At 36.9% G+C, this 19299-nt stretch overlaps 1 protein-coding gene across 1 annotated transcript; it reads right to left on the bottom strand.

Moving 5' to 3' along the window:
* Positions 1 to 8830: 8830 nt before the first annotated feature.
* LOC117313536 (mitochondrial import receptor subunit TOM5 homolog) lies at positions 8831 to 10035 on the bottom strand. The gene has a single exon (XM_033862727.2). The coding sequence runs from the start codon at positions 9945 to 9947 to the stop codon at positions 9795 to 9797; it is 153 nt and encodes a 50-aa protein (XP_033718618.1). The 5' UTR covers positions 9948 to 10035; the 3' UTR covers positions 8831 to 9794.
* Positions 10036 to 19299: the final 9264 nt, after the last annotated feature.

Here is a 19299-nt window from a genome sequence, read left to right as displayed (position 1 = left end):
AGGTTATATACAATCTGTAGGTCTCAAAAAGATTTTGGTAATAGTTTTCTTTTTTTCCCATTCTTCAGGGAGAAATATAACCAAAAGAGTGTTGATTCTTAAAAGATTCTAAAGAAATGTAATACAAATTTTAGTATACACACATCAATGTAATCCTTCAGTACTTACAGTTAATAAGTTCCCTTAGGTTCTCTTAGGTCTGTCCTGATGAAAAAGGAGCAGTGGGCAGGGGAATCCCAACAGAAAGAATCTGTGTGGGGAGGACTGTCGGAAAAACCAAAGTTTAGAGGGATTCAAACTGCGAAGACTCACTACCAGCCTAAGGGGCACAGCATCCTTCCTCCTGCTGCCTCTTACTGAGGCCTCTTGAGAACACTAAGAACCAAGAATCGGAAGAGAGAACCTTCTGGCTCCTCATTTGCTCATCTTGTAGGATGCTTCTGTAAGGGCCTTTTCAGTGCATGGGTCCCGGCTGCTCCTCCCTCAAACTGAATTATTTCTTACTTTTGACCTGTTCTCAAAGGTTTTCCTCTTTGAAGATGGGTGGTGTTTCTGTGGACCACTCATATCAGATTCATCTGGGCATTAAAAGTGGTGGTTCTTGGACCTACTCAGGCAGAACCTTTAGGAATCTGCATTTTTACTACACTCCTCAGTTGACTGGGTAACATGTGAATGATTGAGAATCACCCCTAATGGGGTGTTTTTGAGTGTATTTGGGGAACAAAAGAAAACCTTTATTTTCTCTGTCAAATGAAACTGAGATTAGGGCTCATGGTCCTAAACTTTACCTGAAGCTTGGATATTACTTTGCACCAGGTAGATGCACCAGGATCAATTCAACTCATGGGAATGATTGCAACAAGTCAAGATGTTACCTGGCAAAGTATCAGTGACAGCTCTTTCCTTAAAAAAAAGGCTGTATATTGTTCACAGCAAAGAATTTAGGTGGTTGCAAACTCCCTCTGATATTTCCTCCCATGTAAGCAAGTAAAAAGGTTTTGTTATTGTATGTTTACACCTTCAGTATTTTATATATATAGATATAATGACTCCAATATTGTGGAAGGCCATGTTTCTGGGACGCTTGTTGAAAAAAATGACAAAATTAATATACTTCAGGTCGAAATAACCCTTCAATTTAATGGATGAATGACCTCAAAAGACTAATATTCTATTAGTCTTCTAAATGTTCAACCACCTGCTTTCTCCTGATTTTCTTTAGCCTTTAATATCTGTGCAACTATTTGATATTTAAACAGTTATGTCCTTGCTATGTCTTGCTACCTTGTCAGATTATACGTTTCTAGGGAGGAGATACCAGTATTATTTAGCTAGAATGAGAGCCCTAAAATGATATTGCCCACTTCCTAAGCTAATAAGGCTTGAAGGTTAGAAGGTAGGTGCATTTTATACTATATCCTTAGTGTTTGGTACTCTGCCTGATATATAAGTAGGCATTCAGGAAATGCTTATTGAATTAATATGAAATATGAACATGGAAGGCTGGCCTGGAGGGCATGGACGTGATGGTTACCAGCGACATAGCATCAGAGTCCTAAGAGATGGGCAGTTGCTCTCCAACTGCCTAATGAGAATATATTAGAAGACAATCTGGTTTACAAGCTGATAAACCAGCTCCTTATGGATGAGAAACTCTCCCTGATGGTCTAAAAGCTCTTTCCAGAAAATTCTATTATTCAGACAGCCATTCATAACTGAAGAGTTAACTGGCATCAAAAAAAGGTGGCCAAGAGAACAAATGCAAGAAGTTACAATGTTAGGTTGAAGTGGAATTAACTCTCAAATTCAGCAAGGCATCTTATGGCTTGATACTGGAGATTTCAGTTTTTCTATAAAACAGCATCTTCATACAGTATCCACCTCAGTCTAAATTTATAGACTGTTTCCACTTGCTCAGAACCAATTACTCAGTTTGCTAAATGTTGGGTCTTCTAGAACAAGAGTAAAGGCCAATTGTGAAGAAGAACACAGATGAAACAGACTTGGAAGCCACCTCCTACTTTTCTCAGTGTAAATACCAACCAAATTCCCTGCATTAGAGAGAGCAAACAAATTTTTTTTCTTTACATTTAACAAAAGGTAATTTTGGAATTTTTGTTTGGAAACTAATTTTTAATGTGATATCATTATTTCCCTATGTGAAGAATAGATTGTAGGAATTTCCCCTTCTATTTTCATTCCTGGTTTTCTTTCATACCTTTGTCCAATAGCAACACCTGTTATTTGTAGAGCATTTACTTGGTGGCAGGTACCGCCTTAAGTGAATTAGAAGTGTATCTCATTTAATACTCATGGCTACCCTACATACCTCGAGATGCAAAGATTACTACATGCAGATAATAAAATTAAGAGAGATGATTCACCTACCTGAAAGGAGAACTCTTATGTTCAAACTCAGAGTTTACCTGAACATTATGCAGTTCTACTAGGACTTATATAAGGGCGTGGGCAAAAAATTGAGGGATTGGGCTTAAATAACTTTAGCCCTGATACCATTTGGGCAGGGGTAGTATAGGAAGACACTACAGAAATGGACCTCTACTTGGATGACACAGGGAGGGAGGATTCTTTTATATATAATTATCTCAATCCTCTGCCTTCATGAATTCTCACTTACTACCTACTCAACCACATTATACAGGCTAGATTGGAAAATTCCCGTAGGCAAGCTTATGTATGATAATTTTGGTTACTCCTTTAGCATTTAGCAGAGGAAGATTCATATCACAGGGACTCTACCAGTATTGACTAAGTAACAGGTGTCACAGGGAAAGGGTCCTGGTCCCATTCTTATTGCTAGTGAAGCGTTTCCTTTGGTGCTCTTCCAACAGAAAACATGCCTAAGAGACAGGATAAGCTTCAACCTGAGGTGAGTCATCTACCTAAAGTCCTTATGGCTAAAATATTAGAAAGAGAAGGAACATTAGCAGCCTTGAACACAGGAAAGAGAAAAGGAACCTATCCTATATCTCAGAGGCAGGTCCATCCTTCAGCCACAAGATCCAGATGGTAAAAGAGATCCTCTGGATTAGGCTGAGTGCCCCCTCTGTGGCAGGGCTGAAACTGAATCAAGAGGAGGAAACAGTCCCAAATAACCAAATTTCCATCTGCTGACTGAGCTACAGAACTTGCTCAGAACCAGATTTCATCACAGCCCTGATGAGTCTGCCCGAGCACCAATCCACATGTGAGACTCAGCAATTGTGTATCTAAAAGAGAACATGAAATCAGCCTTTACTCTAACCAACTCCCCAAGGTTTAACCAACTGCAAGGAAAAACAGTCCAAAAGGGGGAAAATGTTAATAATGTCACCCAGTGAGAATATTCAATTAATATATCTGGAGCAAAGGTCAAAACTCAGATGCCGAGTGTCCACATATGTTATGGGTAATTTACCACAGTAAAAAATTTATCATAAGTGAATAAAATAAGTGGTTGAATTCATTTATATCATAAATAAGCATTATCCCCAGAAGAATAGACACCCAAGTGTTGTCAGGTTTTCTGAGACTTTGAGGGGAGCCGGAAATCCAGATTTTTAAGTTAATGGTTGGCAACTAATTTAATTTTTTAAAGCACCATGTAGGCCAAACAACTAAGGTGCTGGTGTGACTGGTGGTCTACTACTTTGTGACCTTCATAAAGAAATAAAATATATTTTAAAAATTATGAAAAAGATTTTGGAGAGGACAACTGTAGTATTTTACTAGGACTGCCATAACAAAATACCACCAACTTAAACAAGAGAAATTTATTTCCTCACAGTTCTGGAGGATAGAAGTGTAAGATCAAGGTGTTAGCAGGGTTGGTTTCCTTGTGACTCCTCTCGCCTTGTTTGTAGATGTCTGTCTTCTCCCTTTGTCTTCACAAGGTCTTACCACTGTGCTTGTCTGTGTTCTAATCTCCTTTTCTTCTAAGGACACTAGTCATATTAGATGAGCCCCCCTCCGGGGGGGGGGTCATTCTACCTTCATTACCTCTTTAAAGGCTCATCTCCTAATACAGTCATATTGTGAGATATTGAGGACTTTATGTGTTGTGGAAGGACACATTCAGCCCACAACATTAACCTTATCCATGAAATAGTTTCTCTCTGTTAGAAGATACACTGAGGCACATTAAAAATTTTAAGAGTTTATTTGATCAAAACTTGATTTGAATATTACAGTGTCAAACTGGAAATGGTCAGGGGCAGTCTGCTGACTGGGGGCAGAGTGTAGGCTTGTATACGGAAGACAGAGGCAAAGCAAGGAAGTTATCTGATTGGCTATAGCTTAAGCCTTTGCATTATTTGGGAAAGCCTAACTGGTTGTTTGAGATTGGTTGTTCTTACTCTTGAGGCATTGACAGTATTGACTCTGGCTTCAGTGTTGGTCTGCAGAAGTAGGCTACCAAGGCATTAGAGCCTCCTCAGTCTTGGCCTCCTTGTTGGATTACTTTAACGCTTGGTAGGCAAGATGACTACATATTCTGGTTTGCGAACACAGTCCTTTTCTTTGCGTGATATCTTGGCACAAATATCAGTAGACCTGATACTTACTCTCAAAAGGGTCCTTGTTTGGGTGACAAATTTATAGTCACTTTATTTATAAGAAACCCATGAATATTTTATAAAAGACCAATTAGCCATTTTTTCAGCAGATATGAACAGATTATATTCTACTATTAAAGAATTCTAATAATTACTGGAGACAGTAAGAATGCATGCTGCAAAATATCAGACTAGTAAAATTCAGTCCCATTCAGTACTTTAATAAATGCTAACAATAAATAACTGAGATAAGTATTTTCCTATTGATTGATTATCAGACATGCCCAGCTGCTGTGCAAGACGCTGGGGATGAAGTAATGAACAAAATAATTCTACTCCTTACCTTCATATGGAGTTTCTAGTATAGCTCACAAAAGACAGATTTGAGGAACGCAATCAAAATATTTTAAGAGAATGTGAGGGAAGATGACATACAAGAAGACATGTTAATAGAAATAATAGAAGTTCCTGAAGATAGAGTAAATGAAACAATCAATCATCAAGGGTACAATTGGGCGGGGGGGGGGGGGTGCAGAATGAGACCAAAAATTGAAGGTACTCATTGTGATATCAAAAAAGTAATAAGCAGAAACAAATGATTAAATTTTAAGGAGGAAAGAAGAGTTTCTGGGTCTTTAATAAGGGTTACATTTTAGACAAAATTTTATGTGTATATGTGTAGATGCATTTTTCTGATGAAAGGACACAATGTTTCATCATTTTTCTCAAAGAGATCTCTGACTCCAAAATGTTAAAAACCTTTATTGTAGTAGAGGATGTTTTCCACAATTTTTAGAGTTGCTTTTTAAAGGACATTTCTCAAATTGGAAATCTGTTAAGGACTTTGGTATGACCTAGGGGAAAAACTACCTATCTTAAATGTATCCATAGTTTTCCAATTTTTTCTATTCTCCATGCTGTTAACATCCAGCCCCCATAATGGGAGACTGTAGGAAGTCCAGTCCCATGTCCTATAGTGTTTGTGAGGACGTTGGTGTACACATGTGGAGCACATCCCTTCTGCCCTCTTGTTCCAGACGCTGCTTAGGGCTTCTCTGACATATCTGGCCACCTCTGTACCACACTGTACAACTGCTGGTCAGGTCAGCTTCACGCCAAGATAGCCCTGCCATCCCCCAGGTCTCAGTAAATACTAGGCTAGCATAGGGAATCGCCAGGACTGAATCTTCTAAGGAATTTTAGCAAAGTAAATATAACTTTAATTGGATATCAGGAATCACTGCTCCTAAGGGCTATCATCCCTAACCTTTGCTTTCACAAAGATTTCTCAGACTCACCCCCAAGCTTTGGAAGCTCATGCACTTTCCTTTCTTTAATGAGCATTTCCTCTTTCTTGTCACCTCTCTCTCATTTCCCTCCCCAATCCCAGAGCCCTCAGTCCTATTTTCCCCAGCTCAAAATTATATCTTTGTGAGGTTGCCACCCAGCCCACAAATAAAATCACATTCCTTTTATTTGGTAGAGCAATTCAATTAGTTTAAATACCACTCTCCCTGTAATGCAAAAACAGCCTCCTTTTCTTTAAGTACCATCTTTTTTTTCTGCAGAAATTTAAGCAAACAAAAAGAAAAATAGTGAGCCGAGAGAACAAGAAGAAATTATAAGACTAAGAAAAGAGAAGAATGTGGTTGATTATTTTAGTTAATTGTTGGACCAAAAGTTGGGCTCAATTCAATTCCCCCGCCACCCCCACTAAATTGGATTAGACTGAGAAAGCAGAGGTCAGACAGAAGGAAAGCCAAAAATTGTTAAATACTTCCTCTGTTGTAAAAGGGATCAAAGTTGTTGAGTTTGTTTGTGAGACAAAATCAATGATTAACTTGGAAATAGTTTTGGTGAGTGATTTCATTTGTTTTTTAAACATGTTTTCAAAAATAGCATAATAAAAATTCTAATGTTACAAACTAAAACAAGTCTACATAACAAATGTAATCATAGATAATAGACCCACCCCTAAAAACATTTGACTTTAGAATAAGGCCAATGAAGAATGACATATGAAAAAAAAACAGAAACTAAAAAAAAAGGAATGGCATATGATAGGACTAGCATAGCGATTACTTCTGTGAATGAGGATGTCTAAATCACTTACCAAAAATAGTGTATTGTATATAAATAAAGAATAAAATACAATAATTTGTATTACTATGACGTAACACTGAAACAAAAACATTAAAAATAAAAGGTTGAATAAGGAAAACAAAAAAAAATGAATGTAAGTTTCAAATGGAATTTAAAGTGAATATAGTAGTAATAGCTAACATTTCTATAGTACTGATTTTATGTACATGTTTTAACTGTATCTCTTAAGCATTTAATCCTCATATAAACTCTATGAGGTGTATACTGTTATTGTATACAAATTTGTTATTATATACAAATATCAAAATTGCCTGTATAACAGAAAAAAAGAAAGTTTATATAAATTCAAAATGCAGAAATTTGAAGTATATGTTTTCAGATCACTGTTCAATAAAACTAGAAAAAAGTAAATTTAAATACAGAAAACTGACATATTCATACTTTTTAAAAAGTATTCTATAAAGTAACAACTGGGCCAAGAAATCAATAAAGATTAAAACAATATTAAATCAAGAAAACAGCAATAGAATGTTTCTGAAGTGATAAAATATTAACCTTTGTATATATTGAAACTCTATGGAATGAGGCCAAAGCATTAATCAAAATGAATTTAGTAGTTTTAAAATTTTTTTTTTTTTTTTTTTGGCGGTATGCGGGCCTCTCACTGCCGTGGCCTCTCCCGTTGTGGAGCACAGGCTCCGGACGCACAGGCTCAGCAGCCGTGGCTCACGGGCCCAGCCGCTCCACAGCATGTGGGATCTTCCCGGACTGAGGCACGATCCCGTGTCCCCTGCATCAGCAGGTGGACTCTCAACCACTGCGCCACCAGAGAAGCCCAAAAAATATTTTTAATGTGATTAAAAATATAGAAGATAAATTAAATAAGTACTCAACTTTTTATCCTAGGAAAATAATTATAATTACCTAAAAGGAAAATTTAGGACAAGATTTATCGTAATAAAAACAAAGTAAAATTACATATTGAATAAAATTCTACAGGCAAGAGATATCCCTTTATCTATGTTCCTAACTTTATAATTCTGCACAGTTTTTATATAGGTTGAGATCATTGATGAGCATTTTATCTTCTGAAAGCTCCTGTTTGAATAGTCTCCCATTCTTTCAAAATTCCTTATTAAAATCTTACTAATAACTTTGATATTTTAAGGAAACTAGATATGAATTTCCCAAATTTCAATTCCAATTCTTAAATATATTTCTTTTTCTGCTTTGCAGTTATTTTCCAAATAGGTCAAGCTTTCATTCTGCCATTTGAGAAAAAAAAATTTTTTAATTGAAACTTTACAAGTTCCCTTTGAAGTGCTAAGAAATAAAAATAGTTTACTAAATCATAAAAGGTAAGAATTTACTGACAAACCAGTACTTATTTGCTAAGGGAAAATGATAAATTTACAGTGGAGAAACATGGCAAACACTACCTTAATCAAGTAATCAAAGTTAACATAACTAGTATGAGACAGAGCAAAGCCATATGTCTGCTGATAGGATGCAGGGAGAATACAATGTCAATTCTGTATCATTGCTGCCAAAGGTGATAACCTGAATCTAACTATGAGAAACCACTGGACAAACCCAAATTGAGAGTCATTCTTTAGGCTAACTGGCCTATTTTGTTCAAAAATGGCAAGCTTGTGAAAAACAATAAAAGACTCCGGAATAGTTCCAACTTAAAGGAGAACAAGAGCACATAATGGACATTATTGGGATTAATGGCAAAGGTTGAGTAAGATCTACAGATTAGACAGTGGTCTCATATCTGTGTTACTTTTTTGATTTTGATAAATGTACAAGAAAAAAATGTGTAAGAAAATTATAACTGAGTAAAAGAATGTCCTCAAATAGTCCTTACTAAAGGAATTTTAAAAGTTATACTTCAGAAAAAGAGTAATCTCAGAAGAATGATCTGACATGAACAAAGACATAAGGAACAAAGAATTTGCTTAACAAACATTGACTAGAAAATAACAACACCACCACTGTATTGTGGGATAAAAGGAAAACCACAAAGAACTAAAATACTCAACAACAATATCAGATAGTTCAGATGTGTTTGGAGTTCTAAGATCTTTGCATTGTTTGGGAAGATGATAAGGATATTCGCGGATTTCAGACTTTAAGAAGCTAAGTGCTCATGATAGAAAGTTCAAGGTAACTACTCTAAGAATAGGAATGTGGTATATATTTCCAAACTTATAGTAAAAAAGAGATGGAATAAAAAACATAAGGTTTTTTTAAAAAGCAAGAGAGGAGAAAAAAGCACCATTTAAAGCAAAAACAAAACTGCAGAAGTGAATTTAAATATATCAATATCCATTATTGACATAAATGGAATAAATGCTCCAGTTGAAAAACTGGCCTGTTGGGTCAGTTATTTTCTTTTTCTCAGAATGGTTTTAACAACACACACACACACAAATACACAAGTCAGTTATATCTTGTGGATAAGACACACATCTATAACACAATGATCCAGAAATTCTGAAAACCAAAGAATAGAAAAAGATATTCCTAACCCCCCCCCAAAAAAGCTGGTATACTTATATTAGTATCATATAAAGAAAATTTAAAAGTCAAAGAATGGAAAAAGATATTTCTAACTAAATGAAAATTGGTACACTTAGATTAGCATCATGCAAAGAAAACTTTAAGGAAAAAATATTATTAAAAATAAACAAGGAGGAGCTTCAAGATGGCAGAAGAGTAAGACGTGGAGATCACCTTCCTCCCCACAAATACATCAGAAATACATCTACACGTGGAACAACTCCTACAGAACACCTACTGAACACTGGCAGAAGACCTCAGACCTCCCAAAAGGCAAGAAACTCCCCATGTACCTGGGTAGGGCAAAAGAAAAAAGAAAAAACAGAGACAAAAGAATAGGGACCGGACCTGCACCTCTGGGAGGGAGCTGTGAAGGAGGAAAGGTTTATATCACCATTCGTGGAGGCTGAATATAACGGACGCAAGACGCACTATGACCAGAAGGTTTTTTCACACTTTACAAATAGTTTTCTATTTTAGCTGTGGACGTCAAAGAGTCTCATTTGCAGATAGAAGTAGAAACTGTTATCAGGTTCTTCGTATCACGTATCCAAATAGAATGCCCAGTCTTCAGATGCTGTCCAATTTCTTTTGGATAAAGCAAGTGACTTCCAGCAGGACCATGTAGATGAGGACGTTCTGTAGGGAGGAGATCACATCCTCGAGCATCTTCCATTCCCTCTCCTTGTCCAGTGTCGTCTCCAGGCTCTCGATACAGAACATTGCAGCTCTGCCTCGCTGGGCCTCAAGCCTGCGTTCTTCTCTCTCTCTGCCTGAAGCTGGGACGGTTTTAACTTCTTCAAACCTCGGTTACTTCCTATGTAGAATAGAAACCATAGTGTCTAACTGATTGCATTGTTGTGAATCTTAAATGAGGTACATTCAGAAAGTTTTACCCAGAGATATTAATATGTTCCTCACCACCCGCCCCTTGCTCCTTAACCTCCTAATACCCTTAGGACTAAACTGTCACTTATTACCCTTCCAACAGGAGATTAAAGGACTAAGACCAATCTATCATCTCTATCCGATGTCATGCTGTGTCAGATGCTTGCCCTATCTCAGGCATCTGCTCTATTCCCTAAGTGTCCCTGCTCTGGGTCATTCTCTATCCGATGTCATGCTGTGTCAGATGCTTGCCCTATCTCAGGCATCTGCTCTATTCCCTAAGTGTCCCTGCTCTGGGTCATAGTCTGGGTAATTTAGATGCCAAGTGTAGCAGCCAGGGAAGCTGTATCATGTTTTTCTTTCTGTAGTCAGTGCCGTTGCTATTGCAGTGTTTTGTGTTCACTGAACAACAGATCACTACTATTATCATCATCATTGCAACTGATGACAATAATAAAACAATCTCTTGGGCTTTTGCGGATAATGTCAACTCTCCTCACGCTATTTGGCTGTTTCTGTCCTATTCCCTCCGCCTGACCTAAAACAGATCCCTGAGCTATCTCTTAGCTGATAATCTCTTTCCTAACTCATTTGATTTTACTCGTATTTCCCCTCCAGATTTTAAACGATGAACAAGTTCTGTACAGACTCTTCTCAAAACTGATTTAGTTTAGATTCAGTAGCAGTCTTGCGGGATCATGGAGAGACTGCTAAGTTTAATGCCACAATCATCTCAGCTCCTACAGAGTATTCATTTCATTGTCAGCTGGTGGGAACAGGCGATTGCTGTGGTATAAGGCCGATTCCCTTCAGTAATGAAGCAAGGAAGGCACTGGGACATTTTCATTTCTGAATTCCAAGTGAGTACATATTGTCATTTCAGATGCTATTCCAAGAGCTATCATTTGCTGGAGTGCATCTGGTACCACATTTATTTACAGCATTCTAATTTTTCTTTAAAACTTAGGGAATGTGGGAAGAAACTGAGGTTATTGATATTGGATATGTAGAGCTCAGCTAGTAAGATAAGGCCAAGTAATATTCTCCAAGGGAAAAATGTTCAATTTCTCATCATTTCTCATACTGAAGATAGCACTGACAAGAATAATTGAAAATAGGTAATGGACAATCAGCCAGAGGGTTATTTGATAACAAAGAGAGAGTCCCAGGGAGAGAAAATCAAGTTGTAAGGGAGGTGAAGTCCTACCATGTAGTAATAATGGAAAATTGTGCAACTTTTTACTTTGATACTGAATCATCTCTTATCCTGCTCTAAATGAGATGAGGAACACAATTTTCTTGTATAAAAGAATAAAGAAGGGAAAGGAAAATGGAAGAGTTGTGTAAGATAATGATAATTGCCCTGCCTTGAGAAAAAGCCATAATACAAAGGAAAATTGTAACACAATACTGAAAAATGAACCCAATATAATTAAACAAGTAACTGAGGATGGAAAAGACAACCAGAAATCAGAAACTCAAAACTCAGACTGAAAATTGTCAACAATAGCATACAATGTTAGAGAAAGGTAGGGTAATATTTTCAAGACATTCGGGGGGAACGTGTGAGCCAGGGGTTTTATACGCAGTCCTTCAGTGTTTACAGCTATAGACAAACCCATTTTAACCATGTAAGAACTCGGAATATTGCACTCACAGGCTTTTCCTCAGGAATCTGCCAGAGAACAGTCTTCATTCAATCGAGAGATAATAACAAAGGCCTTCTAGTGAGCATCGTTGCATATATTTAATTATGTCTAAGAGTAAAATAAAGATGAGAGTAAAGGTGGAAGATTAGAATGTAAATGTTAAATGTTCTGAGTAAATAGAGATAACATAACTAAAAAATGGGAGAGGAAAGTATAAAGTTAACAAATGTGAAAAAGTTATAGAGAAAGCCTTAAAATATTTATGAAACGTACATTATATTTGAACACATGGAAAGCTATTCCATATTCTTAAAAAGAAAGAATAAACATCATCAAGATGCTAATTCTATCCAAGATAATATACAACCCCAATAAAAATACCAATTTTTAAAAAGACAGAATTAGATAAACTGAATCTAAAGTTTATATGAAAAATATTAATGAAGCTCAAATTACTATGGAGGGAAAAAAACACAGGAGAAAAAGGGCAATGGAAAGAAAGTAAGGAGACTAGAAGTAATAGATATTAAAACATACTGTATCGCCTCTAATTAAAACAATGTGGACTGTGTATGAATGGACTGCCTGACATTCCAAGGGAACACATAGAAAACTAAAAATTAGACCCTAGTATGTAGGACAATGTATGTATATTAAATCATTGGGGGAAAGAGACATTTTTCAACAACTGGAGAAATATTGAAAAAAGATAAAATTTAGATTCTAGCCTCAAACTATACATCAGAATAAATTCCACTGATTGATCAGATATCTGAATATTTTAAAAATGAAAATTAAAACCCTATATATGTACCAGAGAAAGTGAATTCCTCTATCAACTAGAAATGGAAAAAGCTTTCTTAATTATGACTAAAACATTTAAAGCTATTAAAGAAAATACAAAATATTTGACCTCAAAAATCTGTAAGGCAAAGAAAGAATTTAAAAGAAGAATAAGAGATTTAGAGAGGGAAGGAAAAGAAGACTTGCTTTGCCACTATAGTCAGTCTTTCCCCTTCCCAATTTGATCTTAAATGGTTGTGAATAAAGAGGCTGGATAAAATGATTTCTAAAGTCCTTTTAATATTAATATTTTAGAATTCTAATATGCTTGAACTACCTAAATACAAGAAAAAGACAGTTATATGCTTGGTTGAATCTTGGTCTTTTTTTCCCTTCTCAATAATCTGAGCATATCCTTTTAATCTCTTTGCCTAATCATAAAATACAGGCCCTATTCCACTGTTTCTTCTCCTGATAGCCTTCACTCCTTATTCCTCCTCTCAATATGGTGATCCTGCCATTACCCCATGAGCAGTTATTCAAATCTCATGGATGAGAATTTCTGTTTCCTCAAACCCTCCCGCATCCAGGAACTTTGGAATTTCAGAGTGAACAGACAACAGTTTGATTAAGGCCCCTGGGTTTGTGGGGTGAGGGTGATGCAGTTAACTCAGAGCTTTCGCCTTGGGAAAGGTGGTAGGGAAGGAAAGTACCCAGTAGTAGGAAGTAAGTTGCATGACCTTTGACTATGATGTTTATCAGTGGTAGTTTGTGAAAAGAAAGTGTAAGAGGGTGAAGAGGCAGATGTGGAAGAGAAGCAATATTGCTCTCAGAAATAGGAAGCTAACTATAAATTTTATTCTAGATAAATATACAACTTTTAGCTATTTAGAATATATTTATTCCAAAAATTGTTTGAGGTTGCTTAAAATAGAAGATGCATCTCTTTTTCCTTTTTCTATTGAAGTATAGTTGATTTACAATATTGTGTTAGTTTCAGGTATATAGCAAAGTGATTTAGTTTTATATATACATGTATATATGTGTGTTTTTTAGATTATTTTCCATTATAGGGTATTAGAAGATATTGAATATAATTCCCTGTGCTATACAGTAAATCTTTGCTGCTTTTCTATTTTATGTATAGTAGTTTGTATCTGTTAATCCCATACTCCTAATTTAATCCCTCCCCCCTCCCTTTCCCCTTTGGTAACCATAAATTTGTTTTCTATGTCTGTGAATCTGTTTCTGTTTTGAATATAGTTTCATTTGTATTATTTTTACATTCCACATATAAGTGATATCATACAGTATTTGTCTTTCTCTGCCTGACTTACTTAACTCAGTGTAATATTCTCTAGGTCTATCCATGTTGCTGAAAATGGCAATATTTCATTCTTTTTTATGGATGAGTAATATTCCATTATATATATATATCTCACATCTTCTTAAGCCAGTCATCTGTTGATGGCTCATCAGCTATTGTAAATACTGCTGCTGTGAACATTGGGGTGCATGTATCTTCTTGAATTAGAGTTTTGGTTTTCCAGATATATACCCAGGAATGAGATTGCTGTATCATATGGTAGTTCTATTTTTAGTTTTTTAAGGAAACTCCATACTGTTTTCCATAGTGGATGCGCCAATTTACATTCCTACCAAAAGTGTAGGAGGTAGAAGATTCACTTCTATAGGAAAAAAATCATGTGGTGTATGAGATTGAAGGTAATTATATATAAAAGCTTGGATATAAATAGTTTCAAGATTATGTACTTATTTAAGGCATGATACTGTAGCAGCTAAAGCCAAAAAAGGAGAGCTATATTGAGTTATATAATTCCTATTGTCAATTAAAAGTAAGCACATCTTTTTTGAATTAATAGTTCTATTTTATTTATCGATATTTGTTTATCTATTTGAACTCTTTTTAAGAGAGAGAGCTATTTTTTCTATTGCTAAATTCTTTCAATAGTTTACCTGAAGGATCCTTATATAGGCATAGGGAAGAAAAGATTTAACAGTGGGTCTGTAACTAGTTTCCTGTCCTCAGGGATGCTGGAGGGAAGATTGACCTGAACTTGTGCAAACATTGACTTATGGAACAGGAATCCTTTTAGAAGGGTGTACCTGGTTTATCTAGTTTGAGTCTTATAAGTAAATCTGAAATTTATGGAATTACGTGCTCCTGCTGCTGTGTTGAAGAATAGGATTTAATTATGTAGCCAGAACAGGTCTGTATGATTAATGAGGCATATAAATTCAAGAGACCCCAACTCAGTGATTTCCCTGTGCTTGACTGATACCCAATTAGATAGCATAACTCTGAAACCAAATGAACTCAGGTGCAGAAATGAGTATTCTAAGAGCTGCATCTGACGTATGGGGCCTCATAGATATTGGTGCTGCTTGCATTATTGTTTTGAATTCTCTGCTAATCATTAATAAAGCTTAAGGCTGAGGAAGACTCTTATTTCATTGACTGATAATTCAGACCTTTGTGATAGTACAGGGATAGTGAACAGTATAAGATACAGCATCTTCCAGTTTATTTTAGAAAGGATGCTGACACATTCTTCACATAACTATTCCTTATAAACAAACTTCATAGCAGCTGAGGGCCCTCTGTTTCTATAGGGACTCAAATTTCTCTGGGACAAATATGTGGCTTCTTGGAGGTTCGGCTCAGTTCAAGGCTTGAGTATCAGTAACTTAGAGTGATGAATCACTAGCATGTTTATAGACTTCCTTTCACATACTAGTGGTCTTTACAGGGCTTATATCAAGAGCTCTGCAGGGATCCATTTCTAGAGAATGCCTGAAGTGTAAGTATTTATTGGATGAAAAAAAGTTTTTAAGATTTAGAAACAAGATGTGAAGTGTTAAAGTTGGCATTGTTATAAATTTTAAAAGATTCTTCTTCTTTTCTATGGTCTGGAGGCAAGACAATTACATATATGATCTACTAACCATTTATAATGATCACTGAACAGCAAATACCAATTCTAGATGCATTGAAATGGAAGTCTGAATCATTCTTTTACGAGTATTACTTGCTTATAAGAGTACTCGGTATATATGCTTTGTATTTATAAGTTGTTAGGTTTATAGTACATGTCTGTTTTCTAAAACTTAAAAAAAGTTTTTCCTATTAAATTTTCCTGCTGGATAAAGAAGGTATGATCCAGTGCAAATAAATTTTGTTTTTGCTCCTGGAATACTCCTCATTGTAAATTAACAAATGGTCTTTTAGCTGATTGAGCTGAATCAGTCCCCTAGAGCTTATCACAGTAAATTTATATTTTTTACCTATAAATATGAGTATCAGACCCTGGCCTCATGGGGACTCTACCAGGGCAGAGATACCTGGGGAGGCCCTACCTATAGCTATGAAACTTTCCATCTGTTCTAGGTACACCTAACAGTGAAAACACCTCCTTGTTAGGAAAGCAAAGTAAGGAGGGAGGGGACAAAATAGAATAACTTTAAAAATGGGGTTTGAAAAGAGGAGATTATGGAATCTCTTGAGTCATGGCTCCCTGAATCCCTGAATTATACTGGTACAGTGAATGTATTTTTACATTCTGAATGTAGTGATATTTTACTGGACAGTATTGTCTACATCACACCCAAGGTGATATGTTTAATCAAATCCATTTAATTGGCCAATATTTTTAAATGCCTGTTTTTGCTTAGCACTGGAGCTCTGTGCTAGGGATACAAGATAGTAACAAAATAGTTAGAGCTCCTTCCCTTGGGGAAACCACTATCTCAAGGGAGAAACAGACATTTAATTAAGCACCCAGTTGATTATTTAATTATAATTGTGAGAAATACCTCAAAGGACTGGAGCTCTGTGCAATGGAAAGGTGTAAGCAGATGATCTGATGTGAAGTGAGGTTCAGAGAAGTGCCTTTAATTGCCCAAGATCATACAGCTTAGAAGTAGCAAAGCAGAAATTTGCATCCAGGTGGAATCTTACTCTGATGCACTACATTTGCTGCCTCCAGCTATGCAGCTAAAAAGTGCCATGGGAGCAAAAAGAATGGTGCGTTGGTCTTCCACGACTGCTGCAACAAATCACTACAAATTTAGTAGCTTATCTTAATTTCTCTAGGTTAGAAGTCCAACACTTCTCATGGGCTAAAATCAAGGTGTCGGCAAGTCTGTGTCCCCTTCTGAAGGGTGCAGGGGAAAATCTGTTTTCTTGCAGAATTTTCCATCTTCAAGAAGTTGCCTGCATTCTTTGGCTCATGGTCTCCTTTCTCCCTCTTCAAAACCAGCAATGATGAGCTGGATCCTTCCCACATCACATCACTCTGACATACCCTTCTGCTTCCTTCTTCTACTTTTAAGGACTTGTGATTACATTGAACCCATGCAGATAATCCAATATAATCTCTCTATTTTAAAATCAGCTGATCAGCAAACTTAATTCCATCTGTAACCTTAATTCCACCTTGCCATGTAAAGCAACCCATTCACTGGTTCCAGGGATTAGGATGTAGGTATCTTTGGGGGCCATCCTTCCACCCACCACAGAAGGCGTATTAATTGTGGCTCAAGAGTGGAGGAGTCAGAGATGGTGTTTGGTAGAAGAGTCCATAAATAGGAAACTGGAACATCATGAACAGACATGGAAAAGAGTTTCAAGTATGATCAGAGAAGAGTAGTAAATTTGATTGTCTTTCTTCTAGACCATAGGCACTCTAGTAGGGAGGCTGTGAAAGAAATATAGTGGATGCTAGTTAGAATAGTTAGGGTAGACCAGGTAATAGTCGCCTTGATTAGCAAGTTATACAGATGGGGTTTATCCCAAGAGCAGTGGCGAGGCACTGAAGAAGCTCAGCAAGCCGCAGCATGGTCAGCCTCTACTTTAGTTTCATCCCCTCTCAGATACAGATGGAAAAATGTTCTCCTCTCTGACCCACTAGAACCGTATGCAGCCATGAGCCTGGCTGCATGGCAAACAAGAGGGTTCTGAGTAGCACGCTCTTTTCAAGACACCTCCAGCATATCAGGAAGGAAGAAGGGGCCCCTGGAATCAGCACTGGCCACCCAGAGACTTCCTTACTTTGACGATGGAATCTCTTCACTTTTTATGTTCAAGGTAAACATGTAAGGGAAGAGTGGCCAAGATGGTAGAGTAAGAAGACCCTGAGCTCATCTCCTCCCATGGGCACACCAAAATTACAACTATTTACACAGTAATTATTGATGAGAGAGACCAGAAGACTAGCAAAGAAGATCTTCTACAACTAATGATATAAAGAAAGAACCACAGCGAGATGGGTGGGAGGATGGAGAGATGGTACACTTAATACCCCTGGGTAGGTGACCCACAATGGGGAGGAAAATTACAGGTGCAGAAGTCCTTCTCAAGGAGCAAGGGATCCAAGCCCCACATCAGGCTCCCAAGCCTGGGGATCCTGCACTGGGAAGATAAGCCCCCAGAACATTTGGCTTTGAAAGCCAGCAGGGCATAATTTCCAGAGAGCCAAAGTGCTGTGGGAAGTAGAGACTCCACTCTTAAAGGGTACATACAGATGCTTACATACTCCGGGACCCTGGGCAGAAGCAATAATTTGAAAGGAGCCTGGGTTAGACCCACCTCCTGATTTTGGAGAGCTACATGCAAAAGAATTTAGGTGTACTACTCCGTCACAGCATGCATAAACATAAATTCAAAATGGATTAAAGACTTAACTGTAAGACCTGAAACCAGAAAACTTCTGGAAGAAAACATAGGCAGTAAGCTCTTTGACATAGGTCTTAGTAATATTTTGGGGGATATATCTCCTCAGGCAAGGGAAACTGAAGCAAAAATAAACCAATGGGACTACATCAAACTAAAAAGCTTCTGCACAGCAAAGGGAACTATCAACAAAACGAAAAGGCAACCTATTGAATAGAAGATAGTTGCAAATGATACATCCGATAAGGGGTCAATACCAAAATATTCAAAGAACGCATACAATTCAACATTAAAAAACAAAAACACAAATAACCCAATTAAAAAATGTTCAGAGCATCTGTATAGACATTTTTTCAAAGAAGACGTACAGATGGCCAAAAGGCGCACGAAAAGATGCTCAAGAGCGTTAATCATCAGGGAAATGTAAATAAAATCCACAATGAGATGTCACCTCTTGCCTGTCAGAATGGCTGTTAGCAAAAAGACAACAAGTAACAAATGTTGGTGAGGATGTGGAGAGAAGGGGACCTTTGTGCACTGTTGCTGGGGATGTTAAATTGATGCAGCTACTTTGGAAAACGGTATGGAGAGTCTTCAAAATCTTAAAAATAGAACTACCATATGATCCAGCAATTCCACTCCTGGGTATTTCTCCAAAGAAAACAAAACCACTAATTAGAAAAGATATGCACCCCTATGTTCACTGCAGTGTTATTTACAATAGTCAAGATATGAAGCAACCCAAGTGCCTATCAATAGACGAATGAAGACATGGTATATATACAATGAATGATTACTCAGCCATTAAAAAAGAATGAAATCTTGCTATTTACAACAACTTGGATGGACCTAGAGGGGTATTATGCTCAGTGAAATGTCAGACAGAGAAAGACAAATACTGTATGATATCACTTATATGTGGAATATAAAAAACAAAACAAATGAACAAACCTAACAAAACAGAAACAGAGTTATAGATAACAAACAGGTGGTTGCCAGAGGGGAAGGGGTGGTGGAGGAAAGAAATATGACAGCGAGATTAAGAGGTACCAACTTCCAGTTG

This window comes from Tursiops truncatus, chromosome 9 (assembly GCF_011762595.2).
Source record: "Tursiops truncatus isolate mTurTru1 chromosome 9, mTurTru1.mat.Y, whole genome shotgun sequence".
NCBI classification, from domain to species: Eukaryota; Metazoa; Chordata; class Mammalia; order Artiodactyla; family Delphinidae; genus Tursiops; species Tursiops truncatus.
Note: the sequence above shows the minus strand (reverse complement) of the source record. Positions and strands in the feature narration are given on the sequence as shown.